At 35.8% G+C, this 23,864-nt stretch overlaps 1 protein-coding gene across 2 annotated transcripts in view; it reads right to left on the bottom strand.

The window, feature by feature from the left end:
* Positions 1-23,864, bottom strand: part of PPP1CB (protein phosphatase 1 catalytic subunit beta) — a 38,662-nt gene that overhangs the window by 8,134 nt on the left and 6,664 nt on the right. For both annotated transcript variants that reach the window (XM_066266806.1, XM_066266804.1), the window contains 5 exons: positions 13,018-13,149; positions 11,015-11,245; positions 6,546-6,650; positions 4,351-4,422; positions 2,851-3,002 (listed from right to left, as the gene is read on the bottom strand). In XM_066266806.1, the coding sequence (XP_066122903.1) occupies positions 2,851-3,002; positions 4,351-4,422; positions 6,546-6,650; positions 11,015-11,245; positions 13,018-13,149 (692 nt within the window). The remainder of the gene's footprint in view (positions 1-2,850; positions 3,003-4,350; positions 4,423-6,545; positions 6,651-11,014; positions 11,246-13,017; positions 13,150-23,864) is intronic.

The raw sequence follows: 23,864 nt of genomic DNA, 5'->3' as shown, positions 1-23,864 counted from the left end.
AACAAGGAATCTTAAAATCTTATATTTACAAATTTCAAATACTTCTCGTAGGTTCAAAACTAGCCAAAAAAAAAATTTTTAATACCACTGAATGTATTTCATACAAGTTATGTTTTAGAGCAGTGGTCCCCGAACCCCGGGCTGCAGACCAGTACTGATCCATGGGCCATTTGGTACCGGTCCACAGAGAAAGAATAAATAACTTACATTATTTCCGTTTTATTTACATTTAAGTCTGAACGATGTTTTATTTTTAAAAAATGATCAGGTTTCCTCTGTTACATCTGTCTAAGACTCACTCTTGACGCTTGTCTCGGTCACGTGATACATTTATTCGTCCCACCCTAAAGGCCAGTCAGTGAAAATATTTTCTGACATTAAACCGGTCAGTGGCCCAAAAAAGGTTGGGGACCACCGTTTTAGAGAACATGAGGACTTGGTATATTGTTAAAGTAAGCTTTTGTTATAGTTTATTTTACTTAACAAACACTAACTAAATGCATACTATGTCAATAAGTTTATAAGGCAGTGGATACTGAAAGATCAACACGTCACAATCCCCTCCTTAAAAAGTATACAATTTAGTGGTGGAGGGCATTAAAAAAACAAACAAATCTAGACTGTATATGCATTTTTATGATGAAAATTCAAATTTGTACAAAAGTAGAGAGTTGAAACTTCCATTTACTAGCCCCCCCATTGTAATAATTATCAGCATATTGCTACATTTCTTTCATTTATCCCCCTTTATTCTCTGTTGACATGTTATTTTATTAATTTACAACATAGGGAATATAGTCAATAACGAGGTTAACAACTATGTATGGTGTCAGATGGATACTTATAATACTGGGGGGACCACTTTGTAAAGTATATGGTTGTGGAACCACTATGCTGTACACCTGAAACAAATACAAAATAACTCTGACTGTAAACTGTAATTGAAAAAAATACATGTCATTAATCAATGTTCTCTCAACAATGTAATTTAAAACTTGGTTTGTTTTTATTATAGTGAAGTTTGAGTGTCTTGTATTTTGGATACAGTCCTTTGTCAGATTTGTAACTTGTAAATTTTTTCTCTGGGTCTGTAGACACTGTTATATTCTAACAGTGTCATGTGCAGAGCAACAGTTTTAAATATCGATGGGGAGTAAATTATTTTCTTTCTTTCAGGGAGGGTTCTTTTGGTGCCATGTCTAAGAACTCTGGTTAGCCTAGGGTCTGAAAATTTTCTCCTATGCTTTTATCTTAAAGGTTGATGGATTTTCATTTTACATTTGGACCCATGATCCATATTGAGTAAGATGTAAGGTTTTATTCTAAATGAATTATTTTTGGCATACGGCACTCCAATTACTAATACCATTAAAATACTATTCTTTGATAAATTGCTTTCGATGTCTTTTGAAAGTAAATTGGCCATATGTATATGTGGATCTTTCTATAGTCTTTATTCTGTTGACCTATGTGCCTGCCGTGTTGTCAAAACTACACTCTTATTAATGTAGATTTACGGCGATTCTTAAAACTAGGTAAAGTGAGTACTCCAACTTTATTCTTTTTCAAAATAGTTTTGACTATGCTTTTCTATATCAATAAATCTTGTTGGTCTCTTAATAGGAATTGCATTAGAATTTCGTATCAATTTGGGATCAACCTGGAAGAGATGTTCCAAGTCACGACCACAGCAGGCTCTCCATTTATTTCTATCATTAGCAGCTCTAGCTTAAACACAGAGTTTACATACATAATACTTCAGATTTACACCCAACTGCTTGCCTTTTGGGAGCTATTAAAATTTTATTTCATTTTTTAATAGAATTTATTGGCCTGACACAGGTTTCTGCTGATTTATTTTAAAGCAAACCCTAGACATATCATCTTACCTTTACATACTTGAGTATGCATTTCTGATATGAACATCGTTCTGACATAACAATAATGACATATCATCACAGCTAAAACAATTAACAATGACTACTGAATATCTAACACCCTGTCTATAATCAAAATTTCCCAACTTTCTTAAGTCTTTTATGTTGGGGACCAAAAAGCCAACAGGGTTTTTGCAGTTTAGATTTTTAGGGGACAGAGGTGTGGAGAATTGGCTATAAACTGACAGACTGCCCAACCGCCCACCTCACTTGTTCTGTGAAGTTACTAAAGGCTGTTAAGTTGTGGTGCTAGATTTTTACTCATCCTACCCCCCATGTCTCCCAGCAAGACTGGAGGCAAATTTCTTCTATCCTTTGTTTTGTGTGAAGTTAAGATGTTATGTATGGTGGGGGTTTTCTGCACTTAGTAAAATTCTTGGGTTGCCTTGGAAACGTGATCAGAGATCTCTGATTTGCTAATGACCTCACTCTGCCCTAAAAATAAAGCAAGAAACGGGTGTGGAGCGCACTCTCTTCTTGCTAGCAACAAATGCAGAGCCCTCCCAACCCCATCCTTTATTTCTTTAAGCCTATTTTCTTAATTCCGCACCATTCCCACTCAGGACCTGGAATTACTAGCTGCGCTGGTTCACAGAATCTTTTTATAGTGTAGTTTGTTATCAAAATCTCCACAATTCATTTGATTATCTACAATATATAAACATATTAAAATGGGATCAAATATATCTAGAAAGCTCTAGACCAACATTGAATAATGTGTTTAAATTGCAGTATACTGCAAAACTATATTCTTTTGAAACATTTCCTCTTAGAGGGTGAGAAAGGGTTAACAAATCATTAGGTAGTTCTTTGTGAGAACAAGGTACAGGCTTCACCCCTCCGTTTCCTCAAAAATAAATGGAATGGACTTGTATGAAGTTAATAAATGTTAAAATATCCAAAAGTTTCATACCTGATGAGCTCGACAAATCAAGTCTAAATCATGACGATTCAAAAATTTACTGACTACATCAGCTCCAAAAGTGAAAGAAACACCACGATCATTTTCTCCCCAGCCTTGCACATCCTTGTCTGGGTCAGACCACAGCAAATCACAGAGCAAACCTTTGAAGAATAAGTTTATAAAGTTTATAAAATAAAGTATACCTTTACCACATTTCTTCTCCTGTCCTCTTACTCTTTAATAAACAGTAACAATCTCTTGCCCCCTGGAATACCAGTTTATCACACTTAGACACTCTTTGTTAAAGCACCACACAAATACAATCTTTCCTAGCTTCATAAGGTATTACTTTCCAACCCTTTCCATATAAAAAATATCTGTATAGTACACTCTAAGCACACAATATATGGAAAAGGCTGTTGTGGGAACTCCTGAATTTGTAGTCAGCCAGACAGAAGTGTGGGTCTACTAGGGACCCACTTGAGGCTGGCATCTGAAGCAGGGACAGTCTTGTGGAATGGTGCCCTTAACCCTGTGGGGTCTTAGCTAACCCCAGAATTGAACTGTTTGACACTCAGTTGCTGTTAGGAGGATAGGTTGTGGTGTGGAAAACCCATACACACTTAGTGTCAGAAAAATGCCACACAGAATGGTATTTATGTTTTAAGCAAAAGCTGAACTGTGAAACAAAACATAACTGCATTCAATTCACAGGTCTTCACACAGCATTTTACAATACAAATATCATAATTAGTACACACACTGGTACTCAAAGATAAGTAATTACCATCTAAAAGCCAACATTAAAGTTAGGGCAAGTGGCAACTATGCCTAGGCATTTATTTGTAACATTGGTTCATTTGTTAATTAATACAGCAATTTATCCTCAACTGGAATGCATTTGCTTTTGTTTTGACTAGCTTCACTTAATTAAGAGTTTTTCTAAATGTTTTAATAGCCAATTTTCATAATTTTTCACATAGAATTTTCACAATATTAATCAAATTCACCACACATCTCTAGAACCTTCTGCTTCAAGATCATTAAGAGCTCCAAAAATTTTAAATATAAATGATGCAGATAAAAAATCCACCAGAAAACTACTAGATAATTTAAGAGGGTAACTATATCCTCAGCTAAGAAAGATTTTAATTTAAAAACTTTTGACTAATTTTTAAGAAGTCTTTGAAGGACATAACCAATGTTGATTATTAATGAGGGAATTTAGAAAGATAGGAGGGTAAGAGAATCAATAGCAAAATCTTTCTTGATAAATTAGTTTGACTGAACCACATTATTGTTATATATATAAATTAGAAGTTCTATAGTTTGGGAAATAGTAGAAAATGAAATACTTTATATTCAAATAATCTGTAGTTAGCTTACTGACTATAAAAAGGCTCTATTATTTATTACATAAACCAATGCTACTTCCACTAAATATAATTAAATTCAAATATACTAATAATTTACATAAAACAATTAAGCAAATTTTTCTATATACGCAACCTGTATCAGGGACATCAGTGGGTCTCATAATCCTCCGAATCTGCTCCATAGATTGCAGGTCTGGTGACAGTCCTATTAATAAAAACATGAATCCTAGTACAGACATCTAAAAAATTTTCCCTCAAATAAAAAACCATTTAACCGAAGTAGATTCACTATATGTATTTAAAGTATTCTTTTAATATATTGAGTTATTAAATAGAATCCTACTTTGATAAAACAGAACATTACAACTAAATCTTCTCCACTTTTTTCTACAAGAATAAAATTCCTTCTCATTTCAAAAGATTGTCCAAGAAAAGAGTCCTACTCCTCCTCCTTTCTTTCCACCCATTCCCTGTCCTTCAGAGGAACATACTCATTTCCAATCTTTCCTGCCACTGTACTACTTGTCACCTACTCTTTTTTTAAGCGATAGAGACAGACAAGAAGGAAAAGAAGAGAGATGAGAATAATCAACTTGTAGTTGTGGCACTTTAGTTGTTCAATGATTGCCTCTCATACTACAGCCAAGCAGTGACCCCTTGCTTAAGCCAGTGACTTTGGGTTTCAAGCCAGCGACCTTGGGGTTTTGAACCTGGATTCTCAGCGTTCCAGATTGACACTCTATCCACTGTGCCACTACCGATCAGGCTTTTACCTACTCTTAAACATGGTTACTTCCAAGTTAAAGCATCTAATTCTGTTCCATTAGACTTTCCTATAATCCACCCCAACATGCTCATTATCTTCATAATAGCATAACTGTTGATCTGGATAAACAAAAAAAGCACAAGAAAATACTTTGCAATCTTTCAGGTAATACATAGATAACAGCCAGTATAGCTTAGATATTCATATTATATACTGCTTGCTACATTTCTATTCTTAGCTATACTAATGTGCAAGAGCTACAATTTCTTAAATGTTTAGTATCTACTGTAAAATGTTTTAATTAATATAGTGAATGATGTACTATTAAAGAATAAACCATTTATTATCTCAGGCCTAGAAAAGTGCATCTACCTTTTTAGCATTTTTTCACTTAATTCTTCCTGCATATTATTAGAAAACCAATTTTCTTACAGTATTTTCATTAAATTACTACCCTGAATAAAAACCCAGTATGGCTATCAAACCATTCAATCAATCCTTTGCTCAGTATTCAAATCTCTACCACCTGATCCCATCACTCCCCAACATGTACTTGACATTCTAGCGAGGCCAGTCCTTACACATTCCTTGAACTAAACATAAAAAAGATTGTCTTATTAAGTTCTCTCACTTCTCCAAGGTCTTTTTATCCTCCAAAACCCACGCCACCAAAGTCACCCAACAATTCTCTCCCTTTTCTTACTTCTCATAATTACTATCTCTATAAGTACTCTGACATAATTAAATTCCTTTCATTACTCAGTATGTTTCCAAGTATACATTTTATCAATAGGTTTTTAAATTCCTCAAGATAGCCATATCAAACACTAGCTATATGTATTTTCATGGCATTTAGCTAAGTGCTAGAAACATGTTCGTTTTTCCAAATGAACTTTCATATATTCAAGCTTATTTAACAAACCATTCAGAATAACTTAATTCTACCAAAAATCATTTTTAGGACTGAAACAGATATAATACATAAAGCCTAGAACTCTTGGAACGTGGAATATTAAATTATGTCTTGATTCTAATGAAAAGCATTTAATATAGGCAGGAAAAACGGTAATACTACTCTTATTTTTTTTAAGACTTTATTCATTTTAGAGAGAGAGAGAGAAAGGGGAGAGGAGCAAGAAGCATCAACTCCCACATGTGCCCTGACCAGGCAAGCCCAGGGTTTTGAACCGGCGACCCTCTCAGTGTTCTAGGTCATTTTTTATCCACTGCACCATTACAGGTCTACTCTTATTTTTATGGATAGCAGGGGTACCTTACTATTAGAACTGAGGCAAAAGGAAGATATTTTTTCAAAACTATAGTTATCCTCCACATATGTAAAAAAATTTAAAGACAAATACTAAATTTTCATTTTAATTATGTAAAAATCATCATAAATTTCTAAGTAGAAGAGATTTTAGCCCTGTTTAAAACAGTTTTAATCTTTTGAGTTTTGACACAAGCACTGCTTTGTTTTCTGATAACATCTTAAATATTGTAGGTCTTTTCTAAATAACAGAAAAAGAGTAAGAAAAACCCATAAGGCAAATTTACTAATCTACCTCCATGACAACAGAAGATCTTCTCATCGACAATGGCGGCTATAGGCAGACAGTTGAAACAATCAGTGAAGGTCTTCCACAATTTAATATTAAACCTTCGTTTGCCTATAAAAAGAAAAAACAAATAAATGAATCTATAATTGTTCTCATTATCTCACAGCTACAGGATTATCAATAATTTCAACTTTTTTTCTTTACGTTGATGTAGCACTGGGTTTTTCTATAATGAATAAGTGTTACCTGTATATTTTTAAAATGGTAATAAATACATATAATAAACCGTCATACCTGCAGTAAAGTTACAAAGACATCAAAGATTGCGACAGGTGTTTTATGAAACAAATACATCAAATATTTGTCTTTTAAGAGCACCATAATATAGTAACTTTGAAATAGTCTAACAGACTATTAGTTTATTTTTTCCATTCAACATGTACACTAGTTAAATACCTAGCCAAATAAGCAGAAGCAAAGGGGGTGCCTCTGGACACTGTCCATTTGAACTCGAATGCATTCAGCAACACAGTATAAACTTACTGCCAAGAAAGAAGAATTTCCAAGTGCTTAACTGGTATTCACTTTTGAGTGAATTACAACTTGGCACCATAGCAAGTATAAATAGAGAGTCAAAGGCTATAATTTTCCTTTAGTGAAGAGCTACAACAAAGACAATCTCAAGTGTATGTTCACCTTTTTAGTGTTATCAACTTTCCTGAGTTTGGCATTAAGTTGTAACAACTAACCCAGGGAAGGGATGAAAGACACACGCATTAATTTCCTATGCTTTTATACCATAACCTGCCTCTCAATGAGTGAAGTATAACTCAAAGCAGTGTTTAGAAGCTGTTCTCTCACACATTTCATTTGATGTAATTCCTATCCCAAAAATATTGAAGCCTGTATTTTATCTTTCAAGAATATACCTCTAGGCCCTGGCTGGGTTGGCCTGGCATGTGGAAGTCCCAGATCTGATTCCTGGCCAGGGCACAGAGGAGTAGCGCCCATCTGCTTCTCCACCCTTCCCCCTCTCCTTTCTCTCTCTCTCTTCCCCTCCTGCAGCCAAGGCTCCATTGCAGCAAAGTTGGCCCAGGCGCTGAGGATGGCTCTATGGCCTCCGCCTCAGGCACTAGAATGGCTCCAGTAGCAACACCCCAGATGGGCATAGAATTGCCCTCTAATGGACATGCTAAGTGGATCCAGGTTGGATGCATGCGGGAGTCTGTCTCTGCCTCCCTGCTTCTCACTTCAGAAAAATACCAAAAAAAAAAAAAAAAAAAAAAAAAAAAAAGAGAGAGAGAGAATATACCTTTATTTCTGATGTATCTTTAGAAAACTGGTTATAGTTTGATATACTACTACATCTCACTGATATGATTAAACAACTGAAAACACATACTATACCTCAGAAATACAAATGCAATATAAAATCAAATCATCATTCCCATTAGTACATAAGCTCCAAGAAAACAGTTATCAGAATATCTTATAATATCCTTGAAGATACAGCAGTACAATAGGAAAAGAAAAGATGGCTATTGACTAGTATAACAGAGTTATCAGTAAAACCACTTTGGAAAGCATTTAGACATTATCTAGTAAAGTTAAAGATATGCTTATACTTGACCTGGCAATTCATTTAAAAAAAAAGGTACCAAATGATGCTGCTGCTGCCGCCAAATCCCAAAACTTTTTTTGAGGCTGGTAGTGATTCTGTAGTGAAATCAGTTGCTTCTTGGCTTTCTTCACTGAGGATTCAGCCTTCTCTAATTTGTAAAATAGGCATTCTTTCCAAGTTTTACTTTTTCTCCTGTTCTTTGTACTTGAAAGATAATGCATTAAAAAAATTCCCTTTCTTGTTGTTTTAGGGGAGTTACAGAACGAGTTAGAATAGGTACCTGCATGTGGTCAATGCACCATTTTCAATTCGGAAGTTCTGTATCTTTTTTTCATTATATATCAAACTCCTAACACATTGTTCAAAATAACTAACCTTTCTCCTATTGTACATCTGTCATTTCTTCTATTGGAGTCCAAGTCATCCAATTTTGATTTTGAAAGATTGAAATATTTATCACAGGATGGTTAAAAATAAAAAGGAATTTGGAATAAAAGTAATTTAAATCCCCCCCCCCCCACTGATTTGAGAGAGAGTGAGTAAATGAGTGAGGGAGGGAGGGAGAGAGAAGGAGACAAAAGGAGGGAGAGGGAAGGAAAGGGAGGGAGAGAGGGAGACAGAAGGAGGGAGAGGGAGGGAGGAGAGAGGAGAAAGAGAGAGGTAGAGAGAGGGACAGAGGGGAGAAAAGGGGAGAGGAAGGAGGAGAGGAAGGGGAGAGGAAGGGGGAGACAGGGAGGGAGAGAGGGAGGGAGAGGGAGAGAGGGAGGAGGGAGAGGGAGGGAGTCAGTTCCACTTAGTTGTACACTGATTGACTGCCTATCATACATGCCCTGAAAAGGGACAGAACCTGCAACATCAGTGCACTGTGACGATGCTTTATCCACTGAGCAACCCGGCCAGGGCAGAATAAGGATAATTTTTGAAGTTTTAGTTTTCTTTCTTATGTCCTAATATACTTGTAGGCTGAATAGTCTCTATGACCATTCAGTGGCTTGTGGGGGAAAGAGAGAGTTAATACACCATTAATTTAATATTCAATGCTCTGTTCATGCTTGATATACCTGTCAGTTTTGGTATGACAAATATGGGTATAGATGATTGAATGAATGGCTGGTACATGCTATATATCTGAGGCCAGTTTTCAACTGGTTAGTTTAGGTGAACTAGTTAAGAATGGTCCTGAAATTTTTATATCATTCTTTCTAGGCCCAAAATACTGATTACACTGACTAAACCTCCAGGGGTCTTCACAATGGCTGTGGGAAGGGGGGATGCTCAGATCCAAGCTGTCTTTAGAATGCAGCACACAGAGAGGCTGACCGACTGGAATTCTACTAAAGCAATTCCAGACTGATCGATTATTAAAGGAATTACCTGAGAAAGCCTGACAAACCAAAAATTCACAACATTAGTATTTCCTTTATGATGCTTAAAAGGCAGTAAAGTTGTGTTAGAGAAAGCATCTGAGCCTTTTAAAAATAATTTATTATTTTAGAAAAGGGAAAAAAATAAGATACAAATTCCTTGATCTTAACATACAATTAAGTAAATGTTGAATCAGTTTATACCCCTACCAGTAGTGGCTAAGAGTACCTCTTTTTCTGTATTTTGGCCAACATCAGGTATTAACAATTTTGTTGAGTTGACAGGTAAAAAACAGTATCAATTTAATTTGCTTATTTACTAGTTAGGCTGAAGATGTTTTCTCTATTTTTTCCCACTCGCATTCCTTCTTTTGTAACATGCCTATTCACTGGTTTTGTTATTTTTTTAAATAATTTTTTAAAGTTTTTTGTATTTATTAAGGGTAGTAACCCTGGGGGAATTTTCCGAGTTTATTTTTTACTTAAGGAATCTTTTCAGTGACCTTTAAAAATGATTTACATTATGTACTATTTGATCTTTCAACTTATCTGTCATATTAATAAGTATAATAATAAACACCTTCAAGTCAAAAAATAAGAAAAAGAAAAAAAAATTATCTGTACTATGAATTGCAGTATTCCCAGTGTATAGAACAGTGCCAGACAGGTAGCAGTTCCTTAAACATTTGTCTCATAGTAAATGATTATGTGAATCAAAGACAGGAGTATAAATAGGACTCTACCATATTTAAGAATAGAGAAAAGTAAAAAAGATTCTAATGGAGAATTCAGCACTAAAAAACCAATTCAATTTGAAAATCATTCTAACTGGTTCTAAACTATCATTAACCAGATATATGTTCACTTCCATATTCTAGCAAAAACAAAAGACCATATCAAACATAAAACAAGGTAATTCAGTAATGACACTTGGAAGCAGTATCACAAAACAGCGTATCAGTAATTTCTTACTGATGAAAAAGTATAGTAAAATAAGGATACCCCAGAATATTTAGGATCTTTATCTCTCTAGGTTAATAGGCATACACTAAAATCCTAACAATAAACTTGAACTTTTAAAATAATTTCATAGAATGAATGTCTCAATATTTCTTTGACATGGAGCCAATAAGAGTTTCTGTTGTATCACAAGAATGTAAAATCAATGGACTCTAGAAAACCAGCGGCAAAAGTCTATAGCGACCTCTGTTCCACTTGGATGTTTTACTATGTAATCTAATTACAAAAGGGCCTTTCAGCTGAATGAGCTGCACTCAACCTGAAAGAACATGACCAGAGATCCTAAGGAACTAATTGAATTAGTAACATCTCCCAATTTCAGGTTCCTCTTCCATGAAAGGCTCTTTTCTTGGGCTTATGTTCAACAGATTATATTTTCAAAAAACGCTGAATTGAAGAAACTCTTTTGAAACAGAACATTAGGGAATTTTTCCATTAATAAAAAAAAATAGGTTTTTATTTTTACTTACACTCATCATAGAATCCATAAATGCGATTGATGCTAGCACATTCATGGTTTCCTCTTAAGAGAAAGAAATTCTCTGGATATTTGATTTTATAAGCCAACAGCAAACAAATGGTTTCCAAAGACTGCTTTCCTCTGTCCACATAATCTCCTAAGAAAAGATAGTTGGCTTCTGGTGGAAAACCTCCATATTCAAATAATCGCAGTAAATCTGTGTACTGTCCATGAATATCTCCTAAAAATACAAAAAGTCAGTTTTAGACTATTTGGTTACGATGATGAAATCACATTCTATGAAATGGTTCCTCATGTTTACTCCCTTGTGTAATCCTTTCCCCTTCAATGTGGGCTCTAGTGACTTGCTTCTAACAAAGAAGATACAGCAAAAGTGAGAGGGGCTGTCACATCTGAGATTACATGACAAAAGATTGTGACTTCCATCTTGCTTGCACTCTATTGCCTTCTCTCACTCTTAAAGATGAAGCCAGCTGCTTTCTGGAGATGCACATGTGGCAAAAAGCTGAAGGAGGCCTGGGGCCAAAGGCTCATTAGGAACTGCGGCCCCTCAGTCCCTCAGCCCATTAGGAACTGAATCCTTTTACAGCTGAACATTGAGATGATTGCAGCCCAGATGACACCTGGACTGCTGGGCCCAAATTCCTGACTCACAAAACCTGTGAAATGATAAATTAATGTTGCTATTTTAAGCCACAAAGTTTTGGGGTAATTTGACAATTTGGGGTATATGACAATAGAGAACCAATAGTTAATCTTATTATCTGGTAGTTTAACTTAGGTCATTTTGTTATACCACATAAAAACACAAAAAGAACTTAGAAATATTTAGCATAATAACTTCTATTACCTTCAAATTCTTTTTTATCGTAAAGCATTTTAAAGAGTAACTTGCTGAGAATTTGAATCATTTTAAGATAACGTGTAAGTTTTGCTGCATTTAAACTCATAGAAGGGATAGATCATTTCCAAAAAAATTCCAAACTACTAACTCTTTAAGGTGATACTATAAGTGATACTATAAGTTTTTCCAACAAATATTACTTAGCTAATCTATTTGCTAGGCACTAAACAAAGAAGTACCAAGCACACAACTTAATAAACCACATGAAGAAAAAGAAAAAAGCATTTAAAGAGCACATTAAGCATGGCAGGTTACAGTGTGCCTGTTGATCACTAAGAAACATGCAGAATAAAAAAACCTTGCATATAGCAAATAATCCTTGATTGAGCAAAAACTGATGGTTAAGTTCATAAAAGCTTTGTCATAAACACTAATAGCCACTCCCAAGAAAACTGCATTATTAATCCAAAAGCCAGTACAATATATTATTTACCATTTCCCGCTGTTATGTGAACTATGGAAAAATGTAGTCACTCCACTTAAGGTCATAAGTTTTTGCTTTTGGCCAAAAGCCACTAAAAAACCTAAAAAAACAAACTTTAAAGTTACATAATTTTCAAAATAAATCAAAATGATCACAACAAAGCTAGAACACCATTAATATTACCATTCTAACCCCCAAAATTCTGTACCTGTTTCTTCTAACCAGTGTACTGACAGCTATTTCTCCATTTCTTTAACACTGGATATCAATTTTTGACATGTTGTTCATTCAGGATTTTTTTTTAAAATTGCAATTGATTATTAGTGAGACTGAGGATCTTACTTTTATTGGCCATTTGAATTTCTTATAAGATCTGCCTCTTTTCATTTTTTTATTATATTGTCTTTTTCTTCTTTACTTGTAAGAACCCTTTATAATGTGAATAGCAATCTTTTTATCTATTCCATGTATAGCAAATATTTTGTAACTTGCCATTCATGAACGTTTCAATTTTCATAGACTTAAAAAAAATATATAAAACCTATCAATCTTCTCTTTTACACAAAAACTTTAAAATGTTTTCTCTAGATTACCTTCATTGTAAATATGTGAGAAAAACCAGGATTCAAAAGAGATTGTTTCCAATTTTTACACATTTACATACCACAAATTTTCAGTGGTGCTTCCAATTCCAAAAGAATAGGCTGGCTGAGAAAGATCTCCCGAGACTTGATACATAAGCCCCGAACTTCTGCTTCAGTCATCTGCACAATCTTTCCTGGACGACATCCTCTTACTGATAAACAATGAATAAAAATGGTCAGTTTCTTAAAATTTCTACGTAAAATAATAAACCTTAAAAGAGAGTCATATCCACATTTTGAAGATCAGAACAGTCAGTCACACAGGCAGCAAACTGCCAGATATCTGTTGGTTCCTATGGCTAACAGTAAGGTTATTCTATATCTTTGGCTTCCCATCTCCATTGTTGCTAGTTCTTGATGATGTTCCACAAGGCTGCTACCATGGAAATGCCATTCAGTGGCCAACTAGAGGCCTCACAGCCCAGAAGATCTAAAATGTTTCAGGGACAGACCTCTGAGTGCCTGGCCTACTCTCTTAACAAAGTCTTGCATTTAGGAGTAAAAGGCCAGGATAGCACCATTAAGAAGTAGAGGCTATGAAGAAAGGAAGATTATGAAAAGTAGCTGTGGCCCAGCATGTGGATGTCCCAAGTTTGATTCCTGGTCAAAGCACACAGGAGAAGTGACCATCTGCTTCTCCACACCCACTTCTCTCCCTCTCTCTTCCTCTCCCAAAGCCATGGTTTGATTGGTTCAAGAGCATCGGCCCTGGCCACTGTGGGTGGCTCCGTGGAGCCTCTGCCTCACGTGCTAAAAATAGCTTGGTTGTGGGCATGGCCCCAAATGGGCAGAGCATCAGCCCCAGATGGGGGTTGCTGGGTGGATCCTGGTCAGGGTGCATGCGGGAGTCTATCTCCCCTCCTCTTACTTGGAAAAAGAAGGAAAAAAAAGTAGCTGTCAGGAGATGCTTTAGCTTCACATGCTTCCTTGGAATATTATCAGCAGTCCTAAGAATTTTAGCAACCACCATTTCTATTTCCTGATCAAAACAAATTTCAAAAAGTGCCAGATATTTAATGAATTTTAATGCATTGTTTACAACAGGACATTATATTAAAAATTCTATAAGCTAGTTAGATGGAGGAAAGCATTTTTCATATGAATGAGTAAATAAAACCCATTAACTAATATGGTTCCCCATAACTTCTGGGATGGGGTGGGGAGAAATGGTGCATGAGGAGTTCCTTCTTTTCCCTGTTGAACTGAACTTGTAATCACTTCCCCTCATTACCTTCTCCATCACTCTTTTTATTTAACCTCTAAATATACTGCTAGATCCCATTCAATCTTAACTAAAAAGACATTTGAACAAAGAAAACAGAAACTGTATCTCTCTATATCCCTACGATTTCCCATTTATAATCAAGTCCACACATTTCTTGCTTAAAAATGGTTATAATTTTTCTGTCAGGGCAAGGCTTAAAAAACAAAAACCATTGCCAAAGCATTCTATGTATATTTTCCATTAATAAAGTAATATGTAAGTAACAGACAAATATTGCTTTAGCAAATATGAGTCAATAAGATCATCCCTGAAATTCAAAACAATATATTAACAAATATGGTTCCCAGTAACTTCTGGGATGGAGTGGGGAGAAATGGTGCACAAGGAGTTCCTTATTTGCTCTATTAAATCACAGAGCTACTCTTATTATAGAAACTCAGAGAGCTTGACTAACTCTCAAACATCAATTACCTACTCCCATGAACACTTGCATTTTTCTAAGACCAAGAAAGACAGAACTTTGTACCTTCCATTAAGTATGTAGAATACCAACTAGCTTAGATTCAATGTCCTGTAATAGGTACAATTCTTAATCTTAGCATTGTTTTAAATGTGGGAAATGATGGTTAAAAATACACTTCCACCATCTGCATAAAATACCAATTTGTTTTAGGTTAAGGGATAAAAATAAGTATTCTCCTTTAAAGAGTAAGGATTGCTGGTTGCTTTCAAAGAACAAATACCTCAAACTTTTTCCAATTTGTGTGCTTCTATATTAATAAAACTCTGCTTAGGTTATCATTATCAGGTTGAGACTAGTGTGGGTCTCTTTGATGTGTCAATTTAAAGTGTCTCTATTACAACAGTGAATATTTTATCTCATATTTGTTTTAATTTCTCTGTAAGTTATATGTCTATTCAATTCTAACCTCTCAACTGAGCAATTTAGGTTACACTCAAGTGAACTTCGAGGGAATAGTTGTCCCTCTCCTGGGACAACTATTTTTAGTTGAAGCTAAAAATGCTTCAACTCTAAGTCATGTCAATCCATAGAAACTAAAAATTTGCTAAAACAAAAATATACTACACAAAACGTCTTTAGTTTCTAATTTTGAGATGCGTGTTTTTTTTCCCTAATTAATGTTTCTGAAGTTGGGATATACTTTGCCATCAATAATTTCTTACAACTGTAATTGGCAGTGGTACCTAACAGTGCATTTCATAATCAATCACATCTAAGAGTTGATGAAATGCAGTTTAGAGAAGCTAAAGGTTCTTCACAAGAGTATTCCTAAATTGACCACATTTTAGGAATAAATCAGCCAAATGTTTGGGAAAATAAGAGTAGATGGCTCAGGGCAATCCCAACTACTTTTCAATTCTAAAATAGTGCTCCCTTATATACAGAAGTCCCCCCTTATCTGCTGGAGAAATCAAATTATTTTTTATTATTCCACTTTTTCCTCTAGTAGCTTTTTAGTTTCATAGTCTTTTTCTTTTGATTGTTACTCTAAAGATGACCTTTTGACTGATTTACCATTCTCCAGTATTATGTACTACAGTCATCATATATAGTAGTAGTATTGCTTCCACATATTTTAAATCCCCAAAGCCAAAATTATTTTTTAACTGTATTTACATTTATGTGCATTAACCCTTGTTGTCCTTCATTTCTTCCTGCAGTTCTGTGCTTTTATCTGGGATCATTTTCTTTCAACACGAACTTACCTCTGCATTTTCCAGCGATGGTCTATTATCAATAAATTTCTTTAAAGTTTAGTTAGTCTTTACTTTGCCTTCACTTGTGAAGGATATGCTCAACTGGATTTAGAATTTGAGGTTAGCATTCTTCTCATCTTCCCTAGCACCTGAAGAGCTCATTCTACTGATAACTGGCTCCTGCAGTTTCAGGTAGTGTTATCAACCACTCTCTTTTTTTTTTTAATTATTTTTATTTATTTATTCATGTTAGAGAAGAGAAGAGAGAGAGAGAGGAGGGGGGAGGAGCAGGAAGCGTCAACTCCCATATGTGCCTTGACCGGGCAAGCCCAGGGTTTTGAACCGGCGATGTTAGCATTCCAGGTTGACGCTTGATCCACTGTGCCACCACAGGTCAGGCCTCAACCACTCTCTTGAAGATAGTAACGTCTTTCCTCAGTCAGCCTTTTTTTTCTACAAAAGGATTTTTTTAAATTTAGATTTTATTTCTTCATTTTTAGATAGGAGAGAGAGAGAAAAAGAGAGAAGAGGGGAGGAGCAGGAAGCACGAAATCCCTTATGTACCTTGACCAAAGAAGCCTGGGGTTTTGAACCAGCGACCTCAGCGTTCCAGGTTGATACTTTATCCACTGCGCCACCACAGGTCAGGCTCTCCTCTGGCAGCTTTTAAGATTTTCTTTTCCTTTTGACTTTTAGCAGTTAAAAGTCAAAAAACAAAAGAGGCTTTATTTATATTTCTCCTACTTGGAATCCAGAGAGCTTCTTTAATCCGTGTTTTGGTATCTTCCTCAGTTTTGGAAAACTTAGTCATTTTTCTACCCCTTATCTCCTCTCCTGGGACTTCTATTTCACGTTAATAAACCTTTCCATTCTCTCTTATACTTCCTTCCTGTATTTCCTCCTTTGGTCTCTCAGCATTGCATACTTTCTGCAACTTTTTTCTAGTTTACTACTCCTCTCTTTTGCTGTTTCTAATTTGCTAGTAAACATAACTATCAAATTCTAAATTTTAGTGTATATTTTTAGTTGTAGAGTTTCCAGATCTGATAAAATTTTTCATCTTTTCCTCTTTATTTTGGGAACATTAAGTCAGTTATTTTAAAGTCTCTGTGTGAAAACTCCAATAGCTAAATTATCTGTGGATTTGTTCCTTATTGTCCTTCTTGATTTTTGGTCATTTAATCCTGTTAGCATGTCCTATAGTATTTCACTGAATGAATGAAATATTTGCAGATAAAAACTGTAGTCCAGTTGTTTCCTTTTAGGTAGCAAAGAGAGTGCCAATGAGAACCATATACTCTTCTTTTTTTTTTTTTTCCTTTTTACAGGAACAGAGAGAGAGTCAGAGAGAGGGATAGATAGGGACAGACAGACAGGAATGTAGAGAAATGAGAAGCATCAATCATCAGTTTCTCATTGCGACACCTCAGCTGTTCATTGATTGCTTTCTCATATGTGCTCTGACCGTGGGCCTTCAGACCGAGTAACCCCTTGCTCGAGCCAGCGACCTTGGGTTCAAGCTGGCGACCTCAGGGTTTCAAACCTGGGTCCTCCGCATCCCAACGCTCTATCCATTGCGCCACCGCCTGGTCAGGCAGAACCACATATTCTTTTTTTTTTTTTTTTTAATTTAATTTAATTTAATTTTTTATTTTATTTATTTATTTATTTATTTATTTTACAGAGGCAGAGATAGACAGAGACAGACAGACAGGAATGGAGAGAGATGAGAAGCATCAATCATCAGTTTCTCCTTGCGCGTTGTGACTTCTTAGTTGTTCATTGATTGCTTTCTCACATGTGCCTTGACCGCGGGCCTTCAGCAGACTGAGTAACCCCTTGCTGGAGCCAGCGACCTTGGGTCTAAGCTGGTGAGCTCTTTGCTCAAGCCAGATGAGCCCGCGCTCAAGCTGGCGACCTCGGGGTCTCGAACCTGGGTCCTTCCGCATCCCAGTCTCTATCCACTCTGCCACCACCTGGTCAGGCAGAACCACATATTCTTGAGGGGTGGTTTATTTGAGTTTTGCCTTCAATGTGACAGAGTGCATGATGGGGGCTCAATGGAAAACTCAAAAGAGTAATATGGCCCCTCTAACTTGGCAGTTTGAATGTCAACTTCACTCCAGCACTAAGCAGATGGTAGAATCTCTGTTCAGATCTTTAGCCTTGCAGCTATTTGTTTTATTAGAATCTTCTCTTGCACACATGTACCTCAGAAGTCAATTAATGACATTGGGGGGAAGCTGACTACAGATTTTGAGGTTTTTGCCTCTTTTGGACTTAAATTTCAACTGTTTTAATAGCCCCAGACTTTCACCTCTCCTCTACTCCAGTTAAGACTGGGCTCTTTTGTTTGGTCCATTACCCTATGCTTTTAGGGAAAAAAAACCAGAGTGACTGATGAGTTCAATGGTGCTTCCCTTCTTTCAAAGATCAAACCCTTAAAACATTTCTGTTGGATGCTGACAATGGAATGGCCACTAAAGTAAAACCAGAAAAGTACACAAACTATTACTGTTGGGTGCATTACGGATGATTACAGAACGAATTCAGAGAAATACTTTGCAAAGGACTAGACACTTTGTGGACTCTAACCTTATAGTTTACCTGACTGAATCAGTCACACAACTTTAGTGGAAACACCAGACTCCTGACAACCTACTCTTTCTGCACAATAATGTTTACATCAGAAAAGGGAGAGAACACTAAGATCTGTGAGGGTCACATCTGGCCCCATGACTGTTTTTGTATAACTTGTAAATTAAGAGTTAAATGGTTGGGCCAAAAAAGAACAATACTTCGTGACAATAAAAATTATATGAAATTTAACTTTCGGTGTCCATAAATTAAGTTTTCCTGGAACACAACCACTCATCTTCATTTATGCATTATCTATTATCTACAGGTACTTTCACAATACAATGGCCGAGTGGAGTAGCCCTGACAGAGACCACATGGCACTGTCATAACTTGGTATTGCTTCTCAGGGTACTTCAGATTGCAGAGATGAAGTTATAACTCAACAGTGCCTTGAGTGTATTGCTCATTGCTGTATCACAACATTTTATTTCCCTTAAATTACCATTGCATATTCATTATGTCAAAGCAATACAACTGGAATGTGAATGTCATGCTTTTAAGGCACAGTGGAGAGTTGATAATTTTGTTACTGAATTAGATGGCTTGGCATTGTATTTGACATTATAGCCATGTTAAAAGAATGTATGTTCATCACAACATTCCCAATTCACAAAAAAGTGAATTAAAAACATTTTTAAAAATTTAAGTGGAATCTCATCACAGGAGAATTTCTTCACAAAATAAACATGAGGCTGCAACCAAAGTAAATTTCAAACTGGTTCATGGGTTAGCATGAGGAAAGCCATTTACTAATGGTGAACTAATCAAATCACGCTTGATTGGAAAAGCCAAATGAAGACGTAAAACAATAATCTTAAGACTATTAGCATTTCTGTAAAAACAGTTCTTGAAGAGTTAAGGACATTGGGAGCAATATCAATAATCAGTATGAACACTAAACAAATGATTTTGAGTAGTTTTCCTAGGCTCTTGATGAGTTCACAGATATTACCAATACTTAGCTGTTGCTTTTTGAGGATTCAATACTGAATCTGAAGCAACAAGTAGAGTTGGCCTCTATAAATAGCTTGTGTAGAACTACAAGCAAGAATATTTTCAAAGAAGCCGAGGGGAAAAAATATACATGGAACAGAAAAAGACTTAGTTGGAATATTTTACAAAGCTTGTGAAAATTTAAGGTGTAAAGTCTGTAGCAATTACTCAGCAGGAAAATATTTTAATGTTATGTATTATTGAAATGGAATCAATGGTGAACTTCATTAGCTCTCATGAACTTAATCACTTTCATTTCCATGAATATTTGTCAGAATAAAAGCTGACTATCTTGACGCCTACCACATAGCAGTTTGATGGCTTAGTAGTAGTAAAGTTTTATTGTGATATTTTTAGTTCAGGGCTGATACTGAAATTTTTCTTATAGAGAAGAATCAATCTAAATCACTATAATCAAACCCTGAGTAGTTTTATAAATTAGATTTTGCTGCAAACTAAATACTATTTTTTAATGATTCCTAAACTTATAAGGCGAAACAACAACAACAAACAAACTTACCAAAACATACGCTGTGGTTAAATCATTTAGACAACTAATGACTATTAGATCACAAGCAAATGTCTAGTTACTTTATACACTTCTGGTTCTGTCAAAGTTTAAACAAGTAAGATCTTCATTCCCTAACAGATTTGTATCAGATGTTTTCTAAGCTCATGTGACAGTTCTAACAGCATTCTTCAGACTTCATGCTAGGACAAAATATATCAAAATCTATTTAACTGTTCAGATGAGAAGCTTCAGCCTAACTCTCTCCTGGAACTGAGTAATCTGAAATGTAATGACATGCTAAAAGGCAAGTATCAAGACAGGACTAATAGAATTCTATAAATGCTTTCCAAGTGATGATTAAATCACTTAACTAAAATCACATGCTTGCACATGTACCAGTATTTGGCAGTATCCATGTTAAAAGACATCTTCCAAGATAAAATGCATAAAATCTGATTACAAATCAACATTAAGAGATAAACACTTGCAATGAATTTTGATGATATACAACATTAACTGAACCTCAGTTAAGCAAAATGTTACCTACCCACAAAGGATTCCCCCTCCTTTCATGATTACATAAAATAACTCTACTCAATCACTGTATTTCAAACTTCATATTTGTGTAGAAACTTTTTCAATGCAGGCTTGTCTTTTAAGTTACAAATGGTACGTGATATATATGTGTCTGTATGAATGTTGTACGCAACTAAATTTTATCTTTCAATAGCCACTTATCTTCTCCAGCAAGTTCTTCTTAATACCTGCTTTCTCTAAAACCGAAAAAATGCGGAGGAAAAAAAACAAATTCCATCATCTGTCATGTCTGCTCCATAAAATCTTAAGTAATCTTCACTAATCTTTAATATGTTAATTTCAACTCAGTCTACCTCATCTCTGCCCCCAATAAAGATTCACTCAAGGTTACATACTAATCAATAGCAAAGTTCACTTATTGTAAATTCAGGCTTCCTACATTTCCTAAATTTTTCTGTAAAATGAAATGTCTGTTTCAACAAATGGTGTACCAAAAGTAGGTTACAGTTGTTCATATGGAAAATAATACAATAATAAATAATAATACAAGAATAACCTATAACCAAGATTACTCTACCCATTAAAGCCAAGAGCTTCCCAGACAAGAAAAAGCTAAAAGGAGTTCACCACCACCAAATCAGTATTACATAAAATGTTAACAGGGTCTTCTTTAATAATAATTAAAAAAAGATAAAAAAATATGAATAGAACAGCAATAAGTATATATCTATCAACAATCATAGAAACCTAAAAAAGAAAATAAACATGCAGAAAAATATTAACACAAGAATAAACATTTGCGTACTCACAAGTATAAACCTACTTTTGCCACACACTGCATTTTGCACATAAGTCTACCTTTAAGACACAAAAAAGGAAAAAAATGTATAATTTTTACAATTCACTAAAATGTGGAATTTTAGTTTTAAGTGAAAGAATCAGGCAGTTGCCATAACTTCAATTTACCTTAAGTCTGTCTGATAGGAATAATTAATATACTTTTAGAGCCTCCAGATGGCCTTCAGGATCCCTGTATAATACCCCAAATGTCTATAATATTGTGTATGTACATGAACATACATATTTTTCTGAGAAGACCTATGACTTTCATAAATTCTCAAAGGAGTCCATGAATCATCTTTAAAAAAATCAATCCAGGTACACTGGTAAACAGATGAGAAAAGAGTAAGAAAGGAATGTAATAGATATAGGTGAGGGCTAGACAATCAGGAGTAGAGGAAGGAATGCCCTAGCAGTGGTCGGCAAATTCATTAGTCAACAGAGCCAAATTGAAATTTCTTTTGAGAGCCAAATTTTTAAAACTTAAACTATATAAGTAGGTACATTCCTTATTGAGGTAGCGCCCGCACGTGGTATTTTGTGGAAGAGTCACACTCAAGGGGCCAAAGAGCCGCATACGGCTCACGAGCCACAGTTTGCCGACCAGGGCAGAACTATGGTTCTCAAAGTGTGATTCCTTTTTTACCTTGTGGACTGACATCTGTACAGTGTAAAAAGCAATGGTTAAGCATTGGCCAGATAGCTCAGATGGTTGGAGCATCATCCAGAAGCACAGAGGTTTCCGATTAGATCTCCAGTCAGGGCACACACAGGAACACCTCTGTGCCACCCCCCCCCCACACACACACAAAAGACAATGGTTGTTGGTAAAAACTTTTGGCACTTTAGCTCAAACCAAGTCAGTGGCACCTAACTGTACTTCTAGTAGTCACCTAGTCACCGATGTGTTGACTGCCATGCACTTACAGTGAAACACAAAAAAGTCCATTTTCACTTAAGAATGCCTTTGAGGAAGCTGTAAAAACAATTTTATTATGTCACCACTAAAGATACATCTTTTTAATACTCCGAATGATGAAAAAGAAAGTATCCATAAAGTATTTCCGCTACATACCAAAGTGCAATGGTTGTCTCCAAGAAAAGCACTCATGTGGCTATTTTAGTTCCAAGCTGATCTAGCAACTTTCTTATCAAAGAACAACATCTTTTTCACTGGAAAGCACAACTGACAAATTATGATTATTCATTCAGATATTTAACAGACACTCTTGAAAACCAATAAAATGTGTCTGTAATTTCAAGGAAAACAATTGACAACATATATTACTAATGATATGTTGCAAGCTTTCAAGAGAAAATTAAAAATTTGCAAACCTTGTATCCAGCACTATGAATAGCTTCTCCATACTTAAAAGTTCTGATAGTATCTTACTGTAATATTAACAAATGTGTTTTTGATACTGTGTAAGGTGTGTCAACATCTTAACATCTGCACAACTCAGCTTAACCAGTATTCTCCAAATGACCAAAGCATGCTACCCACTTGAAGCACAAGCTAGATCAATGAATTTTAATGTAAGAGAATAAAAAATTCATTGATATTTTAGATTCAAATTACAACTAACTTAAGAAATTACTACTTGTCAATTTTTGGTATAATATTAAAGAATGCCCTTAATTATATATTAGATGTCCTAACAGTTCTTTTATTATGAAAACTTTGATTTCTCTAAATCTTGAACGTAGGAGGCAGGATTAGGGGAAAAGTAAAAATAGTGTTAGACAAGAACACAAAGCTAGAAAATGTTTGGGCTCCAGGGGTCCCCAAACTTTTTACACAGGGGGCCAGTTCACTGTCCCACAGACCGTTGGAGGGCCACCACATACAGTGCTCCTCTCACTGACCACCAATGAAAGAGGTGCCCCTTCCAGAAGTCAGCAGGGGGCCGCAGTTTGGGGACACCTGGACCTGTATTTGACTAGCTGGGAACTCTGGTATATTCTGATGAACATTCTAGGGATAAAATCCCTTTATAGTAAAATTAACCATGTCAAAAGCTCCAAATTATAGTATTAGCACAAATGAAGACCCAAAGGCAACGTTCCCAACTAGATTATGCACATAACACAAACACCTCTCGTCCTTGCACAAATGCAGATAACTGAGGTCAGTGATTTTCAGGAAGAGTAAGTATACTCTCAAAAACTACTTTGTTGGCCCTGGCCGGTTGGCTCAGTGGTAGAGCGTCGGCCTGGCGTGCAGAAGTCCCGGGTTCGAGTCCTGGCCAGGGCACACAGGAGAAGCGCCCATCTGATTCTCCACCCCTCCCCCTCTCCTTCCTCTCTCTCTCTTCCCCTCCTGCAGCCGAGGCTCCATTGGAGCAAAGATGGCCCGGGCGCTGGGGATGGCTCCTTGGCCTTTGCCCCAGGCACTAGAGTGG

The sequence above is a fragment of the Saccopteryx bilineata genome, chromosome 3 (assembly GCF_036850765.1).
Source record: "Saccopteryx bilineata isolate mSacBil1 chromosome 3, mSacBil1_pri_phased_curated, whole genome shotgun sequence".
In the NCBI taxonomy this organism is placed as follows: domain Eukaryota; kingdom Metazoa; phylum Chordata; class Mammalia; order Chiroptera; family Emballonuridae; genus Saccopteryx; species Saccopteryx bilineata.
This window is presented reverse-complemented; position numbering and strand designations above follow the sequence as displayed.